This window comes from Trachurus trachurus, assembly GCF_905171665.1.
Source record: "Trachurus trachurus genome assembly, chromosome: 9".
Lineage (NCBI taxonomy): Eukaryota > Metazoa > Chordata > Actinopteri > Carangiformes > Carangidae > Trachurus > Trachurus trachurus.
Window position 1 is genome coordinate 18,827,119 of NC_139895.1, and position 20,861 is coordinate 18,847,979.

General features: G+C 44.7%; 1 protein-coding gene across 1 annotated transcript in view; it reads right to left on the reverse strand.

The window, feature by feature from the left end:
• Positions 1 to 6,983: 6,983 nt before the first annotated feature.
• The window catches only part of LOC310991443 (zinc finger SWIM domain-containing protein 6-like), a gene marked incomplete at both ends in the record, with an annotated part of 41,530 nt that continues 27,652 nt past the window's right edge, over positions 6,984 to 20,861 (reverse strand). Inside the window, 11 exons of the mRNA XM_083979152.1 lie at positions 6,984 to 7,849; positions 7,945 to 8,026; positions 9,096 to 9,259; positions 10,123 to 10,280; positions 15,187 to 15,322; positions 16,227 to 16,487; positions 17,243 to 17,389; positions 17,725 to 17,871; positions 17,978 to 18,148; positions 18,648 to 18,827; positions 20,493 to 20,643. Of these exons, the coding sequence (XP_083835278.1) occupies positions 6,984 to 7,849; positions 7,945 to 8,026; positions 9,096 to 9,259; positions 10,123 to 10,280; positions 15,187 to 15,322; positions 16,227 to 16,487; positions 17,243 to 17,389; positions 17,725 to 17,871; positions 17,978 to 18,148; positions 18,648 to 18,827; positions 20,493 to 20,643 (2,463 nt within the window). The remainder of the gene's footprint in view (positions 7,850 to 7,944; positions 8,027 to 9,095; positions 9,260 to 10,122; positions 10,281 to 15,186; positions 15,323 to 16,226; positions 16,488 to 17,242; positions 17,390 to 17,724; positions 17,872 to 17,977; positions 18,149 to 18,647; positions 18,828 to 20,492; positions 20,644 to 20,861) is intronic.

A 20,861-nucleotide genomic window follows, 5' to 3' on the forward strand; every position in this document is an offset into this window, starting at 1 on the left:
CAATAAAACATTTGTGGGCCAGAAATTGTGAAAGAATAAAATTAAATGATGTGTGTAACTTTGTTCTAACATTTTATGCCCCTCTGAGACTCGTTCTGCTCTGCCTGAAAACGGCAAGAATGTCAAAAGAGGTAAAAAAGATGGCACCGCAGTGTGTGCTCAGGGTGTAAGTTATGGCTGTAACTTTCTCACTCTGTCAGGCGCTTTAACCGTCTGTCCTGGAGGACACATTAACTTGGTATCCTTAAATAAAGTCCTTTAAATAAAGCTGGGGGAGTTAAATAATGAGAAAGCTGCTCCCACTGTCCTCTCTGCTTTTAAATGAACCTCTGCCTTTCTTATTAATGTCCCCTTATCGCTCATCACGGCCACTGACCCGCTGCTGTAACCCCTTCCCACTCAACCACATGAGAAGCTCCGGCAAGTGGTCGCCGCAGAAGTAATTGAGGGCAATTTTCAAATTAAAATTTAAACCCCTCGTCCATCTTCATGCGGTGGGAGGAGGTGGAGGAGAGGGGGTTTGGGGCTGATGACTTGATCAGGTTTTGTGAGCTGGGCAGGTACTCAGGCTGGGCGAGGTAGGATGATGAACGAGGGGCATTAATCTCTGTGACAGAGAGAGAGGAGTTAGCAGTGGTGATAGCAGCGCTAACGGCTTTAATTAGCATTTAATCAGATGCCTCGGGGCCGATGGAGGGGGAGAGACGAGATCAAACTCCAACGGCCTTCTGTAAGAGGAGGAGGAAAGGAAGACAGTCCCTGTGGTAGCCGGCCTGATGCTGCAGGCAGTGTTGAAGAACACATGTCTATGATCCTTTTTTGTACTCCTCTAATGATAGCAAGCACAATGCACCACAAAGGCCTTGGACCTTTTGCAGAAAGAGGTGAAGCTAGAACATAGACTATGTTCTCAATTGCTCGAAAAGTTCATTAGCCATGGACTTTTCCTAGATAGCTGGACTTTATTCTGCTGACAGGGAGGGAAAGGTCGAGAAAACTGGATATGAGTCTACTAACATGCTAGGGATGAAAGGGTTGTGAAGAGGGAGGAAGTAGTTTATGAATTCATGATCCTTTTTAGTTACATTCATTTTGGGCAAAGACATTGTTAGGTGACTTACAGTTGGACGACTTCCATGGTTTGGATGGGAAACTCCCAGTTGAATCATCAGCGGAAAAGATGAGTATCTGCTGCTTTGATCAACATTAAAGGGTAAAAACTTGTGTACAACAAAAAGAAAATGAGGCTATATTCTAAAGAAGTCAAAGAAATTAGTTTAGGATTTTCATTTCAGGAAGAGTCACAGACCTTTAATATCTAGGCCTACCAGAATGATAAACTGTAGCTATAAAGCCTATGCTTTTAAATCAGGTCACATTCAGATTTTAGGTCAATTTCTTGATGAATTCAGCAAAGTGTTTTGTTCCCTAATTGTAGAAAAAAGCATTTTTAAAGCTCTGGTAAGTAACACTTCATCTAACTTGATACCATACGTTAAAGGGACAACGAAGAGTTTTGGAAAAGCGAAGCGTTTTCACACTACATTTATGAGCCTCCGCGCGCACCATGAAATTCTTTGACCGGTGCAAGACAGACTCATGTTTTCATTCATCAATAATTAAAGTCAGAGGTTCAAAGACGATCACATACCGTCGTAGTTCCGACCATAAAGGGCGATTCGGCGGCGTTATTCTCATGACTCGCCACGAAACCGAAAGTAAAGAAAGCTGGTCGGCTCGACCAGCATCTCCGCCACCACTAATAATAACAAAATAACGATAGAGACAAAACAATATATTTATCGAAAATGAGCCCATTAACAAGTGTGGGTAGCGGAGATTCATCCACATTAACGTGATACTTTTTTATAACCAAATAGAAACTCCTCGTTGTCCCTTTAAACAAAACAACAAATACCTACAGCTCCGATGAAGATTCACCCACACACTGAGATACTTCTCCCATCACATCTTTTATATCTGGCATACTCAGCAATGCTCTCTTCTGAAATCATTTTCCTCACGAGTTTGTAATAACATTTTCATTCCTCCCAGTCTGTCTATATGTCTGGAGCTGGGGGTGTTTAACTTGCAATAGTGTTGCACTTACAGGGAAATGTGTCGATTCACTGCCAGTGAAAACAAAAGATGTTTCATAGATAAGAAAATGGTATGATTTTGTGTGTGTGTTTCTGAAACGGAAGCTGGATATAATGCACAAAATATGAAAGAAAACTTACTGTAAAAAAAAAGTGCTTAGGCCTATTTACAGTAAGGAAAAATACTATATCTTTATAGGTTTTACTGTACTAGGGCCTCCTAGCTGCCGTCTCCTGAGTCCCATCTGCAGATTATGACCCATAACGTTAAGAAAAAATGTGAGATTCACTACAACATTTTACTGTGAAGCATTTGCCTGGAACTGGAGCCTTATGTCTTACACAGCACATCTGAAACTCAGAAAACACTGTGCTTTTGGTTCAACTTCAAAAATGCTCTCCATAGGTGAAAACTATAAAGCATAATAGATCTACAGTTCTGCAAGAAAATGTCAAGGCCTTGATGTGCTCTGAAGCTGTGGTGCAGTGTGTGTGTGTGTGTGTGTGTGGAAAAGACAAGTGAAAGAGAGGGAGTGAATGCTCTAGATAGAAGTTTTGATGGTGATGGTGAGGAAGAGGGTTTTTGGCATGAAAGGGGCCACTGTGTGATCATGATGTCATTAGGACTATACAGTGAGACAGACCGGAGGAGGCTGCTGGCTGCACCACCATACACCCAAGGGACGTCATTACCAACTGGAACTGAGCAGGGACCTGAGCACAGGTCAGACACACACAGGAAGTGGTCTCATGCATGCACACACACACACACACATATAAAACAAGTTACAAGTTACTTGCATGGATACACACACACGCACATTAGAGTGTGCTTTTATTCCCCAGCACATGCACAATGCCTCACAAGGCAGGCATCCATCACATAACAAATGGACAGTTGTGTCTGGCCTCTGACAGCAGACCGGTGCTTTTGTTGCTCAACCTGATGAATTCCTCAATATCTAAGTGGACACCTCTGTGGACAAATGTGCCTCATTAATGAGCGCACACAGATGGACAACACACACACACACGCACACACAAACACATACGCGGACTGAGAGCTCGTGCTGTGCTAAGTTGCAGCGTGTATGCCGCTGTAGCCGTCTGCGCTTCATTACTGTTCACACACAGACAGTTGCAGTGTTTTTGTGTCAATGTTTAATGAGGGGCTGGGAGTCTGGGGACCTTACTGCTGTCAGGAGCTCCTGTAGTCTGGAGCTACCACCTGTTCCCATTCACTCCCTAAAGGCCTTAACACACTCACAAGAAAACACATGCAACCACACAGAGGCATGCAAACAAGAAGGAGCATGCACAAAAACATGCCTACACAAACACACGCACACACACACACACACCTGACTACATACACTGATTTAGTCATCCTGTGGCACCACTGTCAGTGTTGGATGCATGTAAATGGGTGATTGTGGTTTGCTGAGCCTGGCTGCCTGACAGAAGCTACAGTACAAAGACAACGGGAATATCAATTGATACATTTCATATTCCTCGTCAGCTCGCCTGAGATGACAGTGTGAAAGCAGCTGCCAGAGAGAGTGATCCCTCTTTGCCTTTTTCTGACACCGCCATTTGATGGAGATCTGAACCATCCCGACTGATCGTCTTTCACTGATATTGCCGACCAACGCACGGCTTCAAACTCACAGGCCGCGTCCCATAACGATCCATGACAGACCTTCTGAGACTGAACTGCAACTACAGAAGGAAAAAAAAAATGTTTTCTGTGTCAGGGTGAAAAAACAAACAAAGAAAGAAAAAGCCCAGAGAGGACATACATATACATTTCAAAAAACTAACTTTTATTAAAACAAAAAACAAAAAGAAAAAAAAATCAATTATTGACTCATTAACAAGATTATAAAACAGTGATTTAGTTACATAAATAAATTGATATCGGTGTATCAAATCTTAATTTCATAAGCATGTATACATGGGTCATTGTAATAAATAAAATGGGAGAGCAGAAGATTCCTACACAAAAAAAAAACAAAAACAAAAAAAAAGAAATAAAAACAGCTAGAAAGAATCAGAGGAAATTGTTTCTGAAGAGAACAAGAGACACTGGACAATGTATTTTTTCACCAAACACACGTGAGGAATTGCTTTTTGTTAAAGCATGAGTTACACAGCCATTCACTTACTAATTAAGGACACTAAAGCTGGGACCAAGGTGGGTTGTCTCTCACCTCTTAGAACGCGTTTGGTTGTTAGATAGATCTCCTGTTTGGTTACTTTAAAGCGTTAAGACAAGGCAAGAGAAAAGGCTGCTTTTATCTTTAATCAACACAAGATAGAAAAAGATGCACAGAAAGAAAAGAGAGAAAGAAAGAGAGAGAGTCAGAGAGAGAGAAAGAGAGAAAATCAGATATAAAGAAGAAGGTAAAAAGGCAATTAATGACAGGACAGCTGAACATTGCAGAGGAGACACTGGAAATTCGGCAGTGAATGGAAGGGAGAACCAAGGAGACTCTTTGCTTCTTCTTTTTTTTTTTAAATAGATTGAACCTGTGCATAATTATCACTGTGAGTCTTACTGAGTTGCACGACTACTAAGTTACTCTGACAAAGGTTATATTACTGCAGACTCAACCAAGAGATGTCCTTAAATGCATATAAGGCTGGACACTTAATATATGTTGGGGTTTTTTTCCTACCAGATTTGCCTCCAATTAGCTCCTGTGTAAAGCACATTATAGTTTGTTTTCCCCATAGGAACCAATGGAAAACGAGGCTAGTACAACAGCTCAGATGCACAATTAAGTACTTCAAGAAATCCTGTGTTGTGTTTTCAAACACTTATCGACCTAATGGCCTGAAGTAGTCTTCCTCCCTTCCTATGCTTTAGTCAAGCAGGAATGATCAACGTGTTTTCTCCACCATCAACCTGCGTCTCTTGATGGGATCCATGCAGGGTCTCAAGTACGAACACATGTGGCCCTGTCAGTTCCCAAAAAAAAAAGAAAGCCGTTCAACAAGGTCAGTCTAGTCCTTCTGATATGTTCTGTTTTCAACAAAAAGAGAAAAAAAGAGAGAAGACAAAAGAGAGAAAGAGAAGGAGAGCGAGAGAGAGCAAACTACAGCGGCTTCAAGTATTTCACATTACATAGAATACTCTGTATAAATTAGTTAACATATACTTTCAGATCCTCCATATTCAGACATATACTATGGCATATATACAGAGTACAATAAATGCTCGCTCATGTTGTGTCGTGTTTTTGTCTTTTTCCTGTAGTCAGTCGTTCATTTGTTCCGCCTTTTTTTTCCTGTGTAGAGAAATCCCTGAGAACGTTCTGGTTGACAATTACTGAAGGTTCCACACAATGAACTATAACAGTAGAAAGTCTAATTTCTATGATTCACATGCACAGAGGGAAATGACACTGGCCTAGTCTGAAAATACCGTACAATGGTGGCTGTAGAGATGAGAGGGGACCGACATACCGATACATCTGAGCCAATTTTTTCTTCTTTCTTTTATTTTGGAGGGGTGGGGGTTGAGTGTTTGGGGTGGGAAGGGGGGTTGCAAGTACCAATGCCAAGGCAGTGACATTACAGCAGAGCCGAGCGCAGAAACACTCAGCAGGAATCTGACTCTAGATCTCCTCATAACCTTGGTCTCACTAGTGAATCTCTTGTTTAATTAACACTGTCAGCTATCCTGGATGATAAATATCGCGATAGCAAGGAGAAGGAGAAAATAAAATGAAAAAAATGACTGGGAGCAGGTTCAATACCGTGTCATGAGGTAGATGTCTCCCTCTGGGTATCTGCTTTAACTTGAAAACTCAACTATATCAGGTATTTAGCCAAATCTGGGCCAAATTGTAAAAAATCACAGCTGTGCTACATTATAATGTAACAATAATAATACTCATCGTGTTTGTCTAATGTGCCATCACTGTAGCGCCTGCACACTGTTCTCTAGGAAGCAGGTAAAACAGGTGTAGGCCTACGCTAAATGGAGGCGTGTGAGATTTCAACAATTGCAACAACACGAGTTAGCTAAGAGCATTGTTGTGTGTAATGACGCTAATGCCTGGGACCCAGAGAAAACTAATGGCTGCTCAAGTGCTGCTGCTGCTGCTGCTGCTGCTACTGCTGTGTCTGGAGAAATGCTGATGGCGGCTTTCTGTCAGTGCTAAACCAAGCTGTGCCGTGCCGTGCCGTGCCGAGCCGAGCCGAGCCGTGCCGAGCTGTGCAGTGCTGCCCAGCGCCCCCCCAGGTGAGGGCCCAGACAGAGGGAGGTGCTCCGTGTGGTTTAAAGCCTTAGTTTCTCTTTGAGGATGCCGAGACATTTTCTTCTTCTTTTTTTTTTGTTTAGTTTTTACATGAGCGCTATTGTAGAAGGGCTTCAGCCACTTGACAACATATAACTCAATTTACACTGAAAAAGGGAAAAAAGATGTTTTAAATCATAAAAACAAAAGAACAAAAATAAAAAAAAGCCATTTCACTTTTCATTTTCCTCTCGCACACATGTAGAGAAATACACACAACATTCACAACGTGACAAATTTCCTCTCTTCTGAAAAATAAAAACACTTCTGTACACATAGTAGTAATAATATTATTAATAATAATAATAATAGTAATAATGTTTATAACAATAACAACAGCAAGAACAATAATACCGCGTGTGGCTCTGTTGATTTTTTTGTCATCTTTTCCTTTCTCTTTTTGCTTCATTCTACAAGTCACATCCCTCTTTTTTACTTGTCTATTTTAATAATTTCAAAAGAAGTTCAAAAGGCAGACTCAAGTTAATAGAAAAGTACTAGAGTAGGAAGGGGCGGGGGGGTGGGGTGGGGGGGGGCTGTTGGTGACCCCCACCCCCCCACCCCCGCCCCAGCCTCACCCTCAGCCAAACCTCTCCCTCACCAGCATCATTAGTTTCTTTTTGCCCTTGTAGATCTGTTTCAGGTTGTCTATGAACTGGGTGAACTGGATGTGTCCGTCGTGAGCCATCATGAAAGTCTCCCGGGCTTTCCCCAGGAACTCGATGAATTCGCTGTAGTGGCGCGGGCTGATGTGTGTGAGCCGCGAGTGCGTGGTGTTGATGTAGGCCCCGATGGTTGCGTCCAGCAGCTGCCTGAGCGGCGCCTTGTCCAGGGACATCAGTTTCCCAGAGTTCCTGCGGCTGTGCAGTGCCGACACCATGCCCGGCGTGGTCAGCGTGCACCGCCGCAAAATGTCCGACAGCACGGTAGCGCACTTCACACTCTTGACCACCAGGGGGATGACGGCGGCCAACTCGTTCTTCCCCAGCGAGTGGCTGAGGGCGCAGGCCCACAGCACGTCGTTGATGGCCGGGTGCGTGTCCTGGTTGTAACTGAGGTTCAGGTGAGCCATGGCCAACGTGGCCAGCTTGTACGCCCTCATCGGGTAACCGCGGTGTTCCATGTAGCGTGCTATAGTGAACAGCTGCGTGTAGCTCATCCCCGTCGCCGCTGCGTCCAGTACAATCTGGTAGGCTGTCTCGAAGGCAATGTGGTCCTTTTCACAGAGTGTAAGAGCAGAGAGGGCGCAGTTCTGGGGGTCCTTCATGGCGCACTGCAGGGCGAGGGTGCGGGCGGATGAGGCCAGGTTCTCCTGCTGGTGGCAGTCCAGGTGGAGGCGGACGATAGTGCTGTTGGACATGACAGTGGTGGCCACGATACTGGTGGCTTCCGTGGGGGTGAAGAGGGTGAACCAGCTCTGCATGATGCTGTCCAGCGCGTACACACCTGACAGACACAAAGAGGACACAATGAACAGAAATGGATGAGTGAAGCTGAAAGCAACTTAAGAAAACAAATTAACAAGCTTTGGGCTGACTTACCCACTTCAGTAGCACATGTGACTAACCAGCGTACCATCTCTCTTCTTCTCCAGTTTAATGTGGACAGAGTTATTCTCATCACCTGAGGAGGATGGAGGAGGGCAGAGCAGGGGGAGCGACAGGTGAGTCAGTCAGTCATTTGTTAACAAACACATTACATTTGTATTTTCTAATTAGCTGAGCGACACAAATACAATAGGAATGAACAATCCTCATGCAACCCTTCAAAGTTAATACTGACATAATGGAAGGTATGGTCACGCAGTCCGTCTGAGACATTAGTTTTATTTACTGCAGTACAGGCTTGACTACGGCAATTCAGAAACTCTTCTCACCACACTTTTCAATTTCTACATGAAATCCGAGCACAAAATCAAACTTTCACAAGGTGAAAAATCAAAACAAAGAATGTGTGCAAATAAGATTTTGCATTAAAATGTCCTTTGGATACAGAAACTACAATAAACGCCCATCTGTTTCAATTCAATTCAGTTTCAAGAGCTGAAAACAAATAGTTTCAAAAGAAGATGAATAATTGATGTGGTGTCTTAAGTGAAATAAATAAATTAAAGGGTTCAGAATTTCCCAGGTACACAAATCATAGACCTGTGGCCCTTTGGTTCATATTCAACCCATTTTCCAACATCCAGACGTGTTTAGATTGTTAAAGATTTAAAGGGCACAGAGAGTTTGATGTGTAATGGTACAGAGGACATCTCATGGGAGTGATGAGGTCTGGTGATTGCTCCACATGGTTGTGTAATGGCCGTGGAATATGGAGCCATTTTACAGGAACAAGTGCACCCGATAGTGCAAATGTGGTTCTCTTGTGATGTTTCCATATTCCACAATGGGTACCACCAGGACTGTTTTTTTTAGGTTTATAAACAGCAGAATAAAGGCCTTCAATAGACTCAATAGTTTTCTATATAACTGAACCATAAAGTACATGAAGTAGATTTCATCCTCTAAGAGCTGTGAGGTTTTCCTGCAGAAAAATGATTAAATATCTCACTGCATGGAGATAAGAATTGGTTTGATACACCTCAAGAAGTGTTATTATCACACGTATTACTGGAAGTAATACGACATGCATTTATGCAGCGGGAGCCATTATTGACAAACAATGTGGGGTGCGTGCATCCGTGTACCTGCAGTCCCAGCTCCAGAGAGACTTTGAGAAGTGTGATGTCAGGCAGGCTGTCCATCAGGGTGGCGATCTTGAACGCGTCCTGTGCCAGTTTGAAGATGTGAGACGAGGAGTGGATGTTTTTCTGGATGGACTCCAGGACCGTCTCCAACCTGCGACTGTCACCTGGAGGCGATATACGAGAAGACACACCGATGTTTAAGAACAGCGCAGACATCGCTGCTTTGAGAGTCAGCAGCACAGACCTTTAAAGGGATAGTTCAACATTTTTGAAAATTGGCCCATCGCCATGATCCCCCTAGTAATAGCAGTAGGTTCGTTACCTTTAATTGTCGGTCCAAGCTGCTTTTAGATCGGGGGAGAAGAATACCGAGCGGCGCAGCTACACTACGGAGGCTAATGGAATTTCTTGGTTTTGCTCATCAAACTCAGCAAATACACAACCAAAAAACTCAAAAACGCTGTGGTGGACAAGTTGTGACCTGCACATTCACCACGCTATGAGATAATAGCGGAAAGTTAAGAGAAGTGAAGCAAATACTCGGAACTACTTTCTTCAGTGAACCACTGGTCGGAGGGACACAGTGTGCGCACCTCAGCCAGTGCCGTAGTATACGGACGTATCTGCAGTAAACAGGCGCTTTTGAAATCACTCCGCCGAGCAGCCGTCTAGAGTGTAAAGTCCGACTTTGCCTCTAAAACAACTCCATCTCCCAACTTTCCGCTATTATCTCATAGCGTGGTGAATGTGCAGGTCACAACTTGTCCACCACAGCGTTTTTGAGTTTTTTGGTTGTGTATTTGCTGAGTTTGATGAGCAAAACCAAGAAATTCCATTAGCCTCCGTAGTGTAGCTGCGCCGCTCGGTATTCTTCTCCCCCGATCTAAAAGCAGCTTGGACCAACAATTAAAGGTAACGAACCTACTGTTATTACTAGGGGGATCATGGCGATGGGCCAATTTTCAAAAATGTTGAACTATGCCTTTAACCGTGTGTTTATATCAGTCGCTGTGAATGTTTCTATCACCTTTGGCAGCAGTCAGCATGGTGGAGGCCAGCTCACACTGCTGAGACTCTATGTGGCTCAGGGTGAACCAGCGCGGGTAGCGGTTGGGCACCACGGACACGATGTGGTGGGGTCGCGACAGGTCGCCAGATGAGGCCGTCGACTCCAACACCGGCAACCTGAAGGAGAAACAGACACAGCTTTGAGAATACTTCAAAAAATAAGGACCTATTTTTAATTAATATCAACCAGAGGCTGAAAATGAGTAAAGCTGGGATGAAAACAAGTGGCAGAGAAATGGAGGGACACCAAATGTCCAGGAACATCAGAGTGAGATCACCTCTTTCCTCAGACAGTCAAAAGCAGACACAGAAATACTGTACAGATGGAAATAGTCTTCATTACGAAGCTCTGAAAAGTGACTTCAAAATGAAAATGACTTCAGTGATCACAGGGGGATTACAGTTAGCCTATCCTGCAATTCACTTGCAACCTAGTATTTAATCACCTCGAAACCAAGGTATAATTAGTATTTTCTTCACTCTAATTGGTCATAATGAACTCAGAGCTGTGCAACACCTGCTAGAGGATGAAGGAGCTTCACTAGTTTCTCTCTCTCTCACTCATTATAATAATACTGACAGGGCCAAGTCTCCACCAGCACCATGAGCACCACCAGCATTACCACTGTGGCCAGCTCATCTCCAATTCTGCTTCACTTTCTCTTCCCTCCGCTACCACCTCAGTTTCAAAGGTCTTCTTTCCTTCAGAAGACAACCTGGCCTTCTCTCAGCCAATCACAAAGTTAATTGAGTCCACGGGGAAATTAGGGAATTCACCTTCCAGCCCCGTAAGGCTGGACACACATCAAACAAATACCGACACACATGAATGAAGAGAGCCAGTGCGCGCACGCGCACACACACTCACACACAGAGCCACCCACGCATGCATGCACATACACACACACACACACATGCTCACATAGACACACACGCACCTGCCCTTTTTAAAACACATCAAAGCAGCCCGGTAAAAGCAATGTGATGCTAAATGCCAGTTTCAATTTCAGAGCAGAGTGCATGCGATACTGTTGCCACCTGAGCGGAGGCATGTACAAAAAAAAAAAACAGCCTTCTCTACTCTGTTTTGCCCAAGAGGGCACAATCGGCGCTTGTCTCCGAGAGAGAGAGAAGGTGACAAAAACCCAGTCGAGATTCGTGCGAGTGTGAACACTCACACTTGGTGTAAAATGAAGATGTTTGGAAGCCCTAGCAACAGCCGGGTTCACTCCGCACACATCTAAAGAGCTGCTAAAAGCTTCCACCACACTGGGGCCTTCTGGAAGATTCCTGGGGTGTAGCAAAGCAAGAAAAAAAAGGGCCCTGGGTAAAGATGGAGGCCTCATCAACATTCCTGTCTTTGTTTGGTTTTCACCAGAGAGCCAGAGGCCTCCATTGGATGGGAGCTTGAGAGGCCTGGCTTGCTGAAAAATAACCTCTTCAAAATGTTGGGAGGAAAATCCATACTGGGCTATTGTTCCATGAGAAACAGAAAAATAAATGATGAAAAAAAAAAAATCCTCATGGACTGCTCTGAGGCATTCAATCCAGCCACAAAGTGCGGCGAATTTCCTGCCACGGGTGCATTTTCATTGAGCACCTTGTAAACTTCTCCAAAATAGTGCGCACTGCAATAAACATGATCATCTTCTCTGCCCAATAACACTGTGCAAACACTAAATTCAATGTCAAGTGTGCTTAAAACATCAAATTAAACTCATATTTCTTTACAGCACTGCCATGGATGGATATAAATGTGCATCATCGATGATATATAAAATACTAGCAGAGTGAAACTGGAAGAGGCAATCAATTCCCGTGTGAGGCAGCAAGTGTGTGTGTGTGTGTGGGGGGGGGGCTCAGGTGTCAAATGGTTCCTGTGGCACTGTAGCACCCTGTCACATCTGCAAGACACAGTCAAACTTATGGTACCGGATATATTTAAAGATGATGGCAAGGCGGGGGCGTCATGTGGTAAAGACACACACATCTGTAATCGGATATTCAGACAACAAGTGAACGAGAGGAAGAAAGAATCAAGACGTTGATAGAAAGCAGCCCCGCCGGGTTTTTACCTAAATCCCGGGGCCCTTTGGGTTTCTGGTCAGCATCACCATGACTACTGACCTCTCTAGCTCACACTCTTTCCCCCCTCCGACTGTAAACACCCTTCACTTTCACAATCTATCAAACCCACATCTATCAGCTAAGCGACACATCCGCTGGAAGACCTCCACTCTATACACAAACTCCTTCAGGACTTGAAAACCTTAAGGACAAGGGATCAAGTCGTATGTGACCTAAAGGGGGTAACCCCAAGTTTTAGTTCACAGCTCTTAAGTGCCCCTGATTGTTGAAAATGACATCTGCTTAGATTGACGCATTGTTTCCTGCGCAGAATCTAACTTATCAAAATGTCAAGACAAAACCTCTACATCCACAATGTAGAGACTTCTCCATGATCGATGAAACTGAGGGTTGTGGAATTTGTAGAGATGGTGCAGTTATTTGAACACCAATGAACATACATACATTCAAGTACTGTAATCCTTGCTCTCTATGCTACTTGACGGTACAGCTCCATTATGCAGAATACAATTCCCCTATATTTCAGACAGAAGTGGTATATTTTTAAACCCCTTACATGCACTTGACAGCTACAGTTATTGTAACTTTTTAAGGTTAAGATTCTCCATAAAAAGTTTAAGATCAGCTTATGAAATGCTGGGGGGAAAAACACAATTGTTCATGGCCAGTCCAACAACAGTATGCTGCTTACGTGCTATGCATCAATAACGGATGAGAAAATATTCATATAACACTCTAGAGGGTTGCTGTGTGAATTTCTGGTGATACATTTTGTTGCCAATAGTTGTTAACTTTCACTTGAGTAAAAAAGTTTTGTTATTTAGTTCAACTTATCCTCACTTATCTGAATAATTCCTCCACCACAGTAATTATAGATTCCCAGCATCTTAATTGGAAGGTCTTGCATATTCATGTGAACGTTTGCACGATAAAAGGAGTAAAATAAGAGGAATGGTTGCATTATGGAGTGTCACTGCCATATCATTGTTTCTCAGCGTAGCCTCACAATGCAGTTGTGATATACAATGAGGTATATTTAAAGATTATGGACTATTGCGGAGGATCAAAGGTTGTGGATTACAGCAAAAGGATCTAGATGCATTGGCATTGGAAGTGCTCGAATCTCATATGGAAATCTCATATGATAACAGGCGGCTGGGATTTGTCTCTTTGGCTTCCAAAGAGCTGAGATAAGGACAGTCTCTGGAGAGGCGGCGAGCTGCTTCTTCTGTAGCTATAGTCAAATTCTGGGCAGCCCGTGAACCAGTAGGCAGCTCCTCTGTTTTTGTGTTGGCTGCTCACACCAAGCCATCGCACGGCATATGCTGCTCTCACACACTTTAATTAACCTCATCCGTGGCGCACACACACACACACACACACACACACACACACACACACACACACACACACACACACACACACACACACACACACACACACACACACACACACACACACACACACACACACACACACACACACACACACACACACACACACACACACACACACACACACACACACACACACACACACACATTAAAATACTCTACTGGATAAGCGTTTGTATATGGAGGCAGTTTGACTTCCTCTCATTTAAAGGGAAAAAAGCCGCTTTAATAGCAACTGTGAAAGAGGTGACAAATAGAGAAAGCAAGGGGAAAGTGAAAAAGTATGTGTGTAAATGAGAGAGGGAGAGAGAGAGGGGATGAGAGAGCAAGACTTTCTTTCTCCCCTTGTATCAATAATAGTGTTATAATAGGTTCATTAAAATAGCCCTGGTTCCTTTACCTCCTCCTCTATATTTAACTGTTCGCCGTCCCGTGGGAGCGGGGAGGTATATGCTATCATATTACACTACGCTACATTACACACATTCATTACGTGCTGAGTAGACACTCCTGGCTCCCAGGAGCACCCATAAGTGGCCGTATTATTCTAAATCGCCAGTTTCACGCCGCAGGAGGGAAGAATGGAGGAGGTGAGGGGAGGAAACAGGGAAGGTGAAGGGAAGTGGCGAGGGATGATGGTGAGCGGCTGACTCAGGAAAAACAGGTTTGGGATGCGGATTTATAGGCGAGGAGGGGACACACGGCGGCTGGATGTGCAACCTTGACAACCGCACATTCCCCTCCATGAGAAATCCAGCCGTGTTGTTTTGGTTTTGAAAGCGTGTCATTTCACTTCCTGATCGCTTCTAAGTGGTTAACTGTGGGACGCTGTAATTGTTGTCTTTTTGTCCTCTGCATGTGCAGCTGTGACACACGATGGTGCAGAGTAAAAAAACTACTCGCCACCCTCATCCATCCGCTAATCGTTTGCCAGTGCAACGACTGCGATGGACTCGGAGAGGCCCAGCTTTGTAGAAACACAACAAACATCTTCCCGACACTGCCCTCTCCCTGCTGGCCCTGCATGTGTATGCGTGTGTGTGTGTGTGTGTGTGTGTGCTTCCTTCTCATTACAGCCACACTAATTACACTCTCATTAATGTAATTAATATTCACTGATCCAGCTCCCACTAGTCACAACATCAAAACAGCAGCGCGGACTGATTAACACACATACACATGTACACATTGTCCACTGATGAATACACACAGGAGCTTAATATAGAGAGATCAGCCACAATGACTGCCTTTAAAGCTGGAGGAGAGTACGCAGAGAGTTATCTCGCAATGCTTAGGTCAGTTCAATTCAGCTCAGTCAGAGCCATCGCAACAAGCTTCAGAGATGGAATCTGGACAAATCTGAAAGTGATACGTGTTTTTTTTAAAAGGCCCCATTGTCCCAAATAAATTCCCAAATCTTTTTTTATAATCCAAAAAGTCACCACATAACTCTTCCAATGAAAAGTCAATAAAATATGATTTACAAAGCGTTGACATGTTTTACAGCTGCGCACAAACAGACATAAACATGAAAGACGTACCGCATGGCTCTCAGTGCAATTTTGTACGCCAGTTCAGCGTCGTGAGGTAGGAGAGAGGTGAAGAGATAGCGGGCGAAGGTGTGCATGGGAACACTCTCTCTGTGGACAATCTCTCCAAGGCCAGAGTACGGACCAGCTGTTTGTAAAAAAAACACAGAGAACAGATTTACAGACACGTTAAAGAAGGGGGACAGTGGAAAAAGTTTCATCTTGTATGATGGATGATATAAATAGACAATTACTGTAACAACAAGTAGATTTTCATTCTGTTGTATACTAAATCGTGATTTTTCCATTGTATAACGTGGAGTGACTTATCTGGTCTATCCCTTCCAGCCAGGAAGAGGCCACGCAGCATTAAAACACACCGTGACGTCAAAAACCATATGGTCATGTGTGCAGGCTTGGCCTCATGCTCGCTCCCTTCCCTCCCCCCTCTTCCTGCACTTCCCCTCGTCTCTGATGGGTTATTTTAAACCCCAACAGGCTCCCAAGCCACAGACCACATCACACAGCGGCGCGGCTTGCAGCCTCCAGAGGCCCGCAGAGGCCTCGGAGCCTGGTGTTCTATTAGTAACGGAGCCAGAGGTGGGTGGTCGTGCCGGGGGGCCGAGGCAGGGCTGGGGTTTGGGTGGGGACTGGAGAGGAGACTGGCTGCTGCACCGGGCCCTCCAGGATGTGTCACCTCCATCCTGCTCCTCCTCCTCCTCCCTCCTTCTCCCTTTCCCATAATAACCGAGCCCCATTCTGCTCCAGCTCCGGTCTTGTAAATGTACACACTGTTGTGTGTGCATGCATGTGTGTGCTGACACAATACCCCTGGTGTTACTGTGTAAAGAGCTCATTTTGGTCTGGCCCAGGGCAGCTCAGCCTCTGTTTGTACCACAAAATGAAAGGATAATAAATAGCGAGACAGAGTCCAATGTGTTTTTTTCCAACGTGGGGAGATGTGCCTATGTACAGTATATGTGTGGAGACTGGGAGGTGGTAGTGAATTAAAGCGAGAATAAGGGTGAAATAGAATCCGTCGGCTCCCTCACCCTCGAGCAGGAAGACGGCCTGTTTACGGAAGATTTTGACCAGGGAGTCGTCCAGTTCCACTTCTTGCAACTTGGCCAATAGCTGCTCTTCATTGCGGCACACCTTTTCTTGAGCGTACAGCCCGTCGGGCATCACCCGCTGCTGGCCTAAACCGACCAGAGCCGTCTCCACTGCAAGGGCCACGTACGATTCGCCGTCTCCCAGCAATCGCTGCACAGGCATTCGCTGGAGGTCTGCTCGGGTTACGACGCTGGAGCAGTCTGTGGAGGAGAAGGAAGAGAAAGGGAGTTGAAACAAAAGCAAGTGAGTCCTCACAAAGTGGCCAACAACTGTCTTCTATGGAAAACCACCGTGTCAGTCACAAGCAAAGATCTGAACCCAACAACAATCCAAAATAAAGATCAACGCCTCAGGAGCATTCCTCTGTTCACTTCTCTGCCTCAGAGGAGAGGGCTATTTCTGTGAGCAGAGGAGGCAATGAGGGACGGAGCAATGGTGGAGTGTAGGAGAAGAGAATTTAAAAGCGTGAGGGGAGGCATTACAAGATAGAAAAAAGAGACAGACAGGGAATATGCATTTCTTACACATCCACATTCTAATGTATGTTGAAAAACATAAAAGACCTGAAAATGTGCCTCATTATGCTGCAACACAGACTCAAAATGACTCTGCTAACTCAACATGGCGAAGATGTGAATGTAAATCATGTAAGTTGTCATCTCACATTACAGATCAATCAGTGGGAAGAACATGCACCATCTTGAAACATTAAAATTTCATAAATGTGTGTGTGTGGAAATATACAAATGTTTACATATTTTCATTTCATTATAGCTGCATTTGTCGTGTATAAAGTTATATTTTATATGTATAATGTGGTAGTTATATTACCTGTGCATACACACAAATACAAAAAAAACACACATCATGATCTTTTTGTGTCATGTTGCCCTGGAAGTCGGGCTGTATTTCAGCATTATGTGTACATTAGTTTGTATTCAGAAAGCTACAGCACCTGAGAGGTCTAAGCAGGTGTTGGAGCCCTCCTCTCCCACTCGTCCTGACTCTGTCAGGGTGCTGAACAGGGTACCGATAGGATCCAGGGGGTGTCCCACCCAGCCCTCCATGTTGGTTATGGAGGTATGGCCTTTATGGAGCAACTCTGAGATAAGACAGAGCAAATAAAAGACAGCTTAGAGAGACACATAACACACATATGTACATACACAAATCATTCAGCAGCCTTTTTCAGAATATTCTCTAAAATAACCTCTTACATGACAAAAAATGAACAGCAGAAAAATTAAATGAAGGATTTTTAACAGTGACCTTTTCCCCCTCTTTGCACCATCCATACATTCTTTCTGTGATGTTGTAACTGTTGAGTTGGATGTGTTCTGGTGTTGATTGTGCGCATAATTCGTGAACTTGTGGGATGTCATTCTCACTAGTTTGTATATTCGGAAAGAATTCTCGAGTAGTAAAAATTATCTTTACCTTTCTTGTGCCGGCGGAAGTGCTCCAGTTGTCTCTGCTGCTGCCGCCGTAACGTGTTCACCACAGCGATGGCAAGTCGCAGGGCTTCTCTCGGGTAGCCATGGGAACGCAGAGCATCCACCCTGGCACATGCCGTCGGGACGTGTTCTGACGAAAAAAGGCAAAAAAAAAAAAAAAAAGTTCAAACCTCAATCCTCTTCTCATTGGATGCTGCGCCCATGCACCCACGACTGTACGCACGACGTAGACTCACCGTGCCACAAAGGCCAGCCGCGAGAGTCGAAGAGGGAACCATCCTGGTTGTCATGGTAACAGTAGTTGGCATAGAGGTCACTGGCTATAATGTGCTGGAGGTGTCGGTCCTGCCAGTGCAGGTCACAGGCCTCAATGGCCCGTGTGAACACAGTCCTGTGGGGGCGCATCTCTGCAGCAGAAGAAAAAGAGGAAGAAGAAGGAAGAGGAGGATTTAATGGATGTGAAAAAGGCGGATACGGCCCACATGCACAGTCAATTGGCAGCTTTTTTTGATACAAACATCATCTAATTTTTTTAAATGAACATAAATGGCTGTCAATGAACATAATGATCACTTGGAAAACTGACAGCCTGAACTGGCTCCTACACCACAGAGAATCTGCTGGGATGATACAAAGGAAGCAAACCTCGATGTTTGTCTAAACTGAACAAAAGCTCTCAGGGTGAATGGGCGACATGGAAAAAACAAACTTGAAGCAAAACTAAAGCAAAGCAAGAAGAATGGCTCTTTAGGTGAGCGGGAATCTTCCATACAAAAGAGGCAGAGGCCTCAGCGCTGATGCTTTTCAAATGCTACATGTAGAACCTCTGACCTTCACCACTGTGAGATACGTTATTGCAGAGTAAAGATGTTATTGACAGACATACAAAACTTGTCAATCCCTGACCTTGGTTGCCATGGGCACCCTGAGGCAGTGAGTGGGTGAGGTTGGGCAGCTCGTTGCCGTGGTTACCGTCCTCCCAGGGGCAGACGTCCACGCTGTTCCATCTGCGCAGCTGGCGCAGCCAAGATGACTTCTGCTCCGGTTTACAGTGCGGGTTCAGTACGATGCACATCCACAGGGCCCCTGTACACACACACACACACACACAAACATTAATACACACATACACACACCTCAGTTACCTGCCCTACTTCCCTACTGTGTGACGATGATGTAAGCAATGAGTCATGAATACAGGAAGGTGCACTTTTTTAAAGATTTAAAAACATCCTTAAACACAGTTATTTTGCAAGATTGGAAGCTCAAGTTGGTTTTCAAAGACAGACAACATCATAACATTGGTTCTTTTTCTTTTAGAGCGCATTTTCTATGCTGCCGCCATCTTGCACTGGAATACAAAACTCTGTGAAAACAGAGAACTTAACTAGTCCCGAGGCAATGCTGACTGCACACATATCATTTTGGAGTAAATTGGAACAAACAGAATATGAAAAGTGGCTACGTCTCCAAGGAGGAAAGCACATTCAGGGATTTTACTCTCAAGACTGCTGAAGATATGTACACTGTGTGTGTGTGTGTGTGTGTGTGTGTGTGTGTGTGTGTGTGTGTGTGTGTGTGTTGTAGCCTACGTACAAATGTATGTGTGTGAAAGGCAGAGAGAGTTTAGGACGAAGGACGAAGACAAGGACAGAGACAGCACATGAAGAGAGAAAACAAATACAAAAGGTGCAGAACAGAAAAAAAGGGAAGCAGAAAATGAAATGGGAGTAGAGATGATTTGGCCGAGGAGACATGGGTGAAGACAAGTGAATGAGGCATGGCTTTGTGTCTGGAGGAGAGGAGTAGCTGCGGCTCAAAGAAGAGAAGGACAAAAGAGGGGGAGAGAGAGAGAGACAGGGAGAGAGAGAGAGCAGCGCCGAGAGGCAGCATTCACCACACATCAGGGGGAGTGATAAGGACTTGGGAAGAAGGGTTTTTGAAGTGTGGACTTCAAAGAGACCGTACACACACTTCCAAAAATACGTGGGATTGAAACAGATGAGATCACTGCGCTGTCCTCACAAAGTGCAGAACAAGACCAAAGGGAGAAAACGAAACATCATCATCACCAACAACAACAACAGCAGCGGCAGCAGCAGCAGAGGAAGAGGAGGAGGCGGCGGTGGCGGCAGCAACCAAGACTTTAGAGGGAAACTACAAAGACAGGAGACAACACGACTGCTGTCCTGGTGATGGGCTCGCTGGTTTTTTCGGTTTGTGAGGAAGCATTTTGCTGTAGGTACAGTAACGTCTGTCAAAGGAAGTACACACTTTATCAAACCCAAAACGACTGCGGCAGCGAGCGGCAGTCTGTCACATCGACTGAATGTATGACAGGACGCGTTGGAAAAACATAAACCAGGTCATAATATTTGGGCTTTTGATGGGATGTGAGGTGCTGCGTTAAACGGCTTGTAATTCACAAGGACACTCTTGCTGAGAAGCCAAACATAACATTCACACAGTGAGAGGAAGTCACCGAAGAGAAGAGTGTGTGTCTGAGTCTGAGAGAATGTGTGTGCATGTGTGTGTGTGTGTGTGGGATGTTTTGGAAACAAAGGACAAATAAACAAACAGAGAGAAAAAAAAAGTGTGAATGTGTGTGCGAGCGCTTATGTGTCAATGTCTGAGTTCGATCACCCACCTTGCTAAATCTGTCGGTGCCTGTACACAGTGGTGTGACGATTTGTCAGCGTGTGTGTGTGTGTGTGTGTGTTCGTGTGTGTGTGTGGTGTTTTTTCCCCTCACCAAGCTCATCCCAGAGCTGTCTGTACTTGTCGGTCATGGTGGTGCCCTGCTGTCTCCACAGTGCCAGCCGTGGGTCGGCCATGAACTGTTCTGTGATCAGTGTTAACATCCTCGCTCCGTTGGAGTCACGCATCTTCAGCATCTCCCTCACCTACAGCAGGAGAAGAGGAGGAGAGGGGACAGGGAGGACGGTTACACACAGGCTACAAGTAAAGTATACACAAACTTAGAGACATGCAACACCACTGTGGACTACACAAACAAGTGACATAACCGTAAGTATATAAACACACACATTCAAGTGAACCGATGACAAAATCAAGCAAGCCAAACAAATGTAAGCTGTACCTTTATGCTTTTCTACAGCCT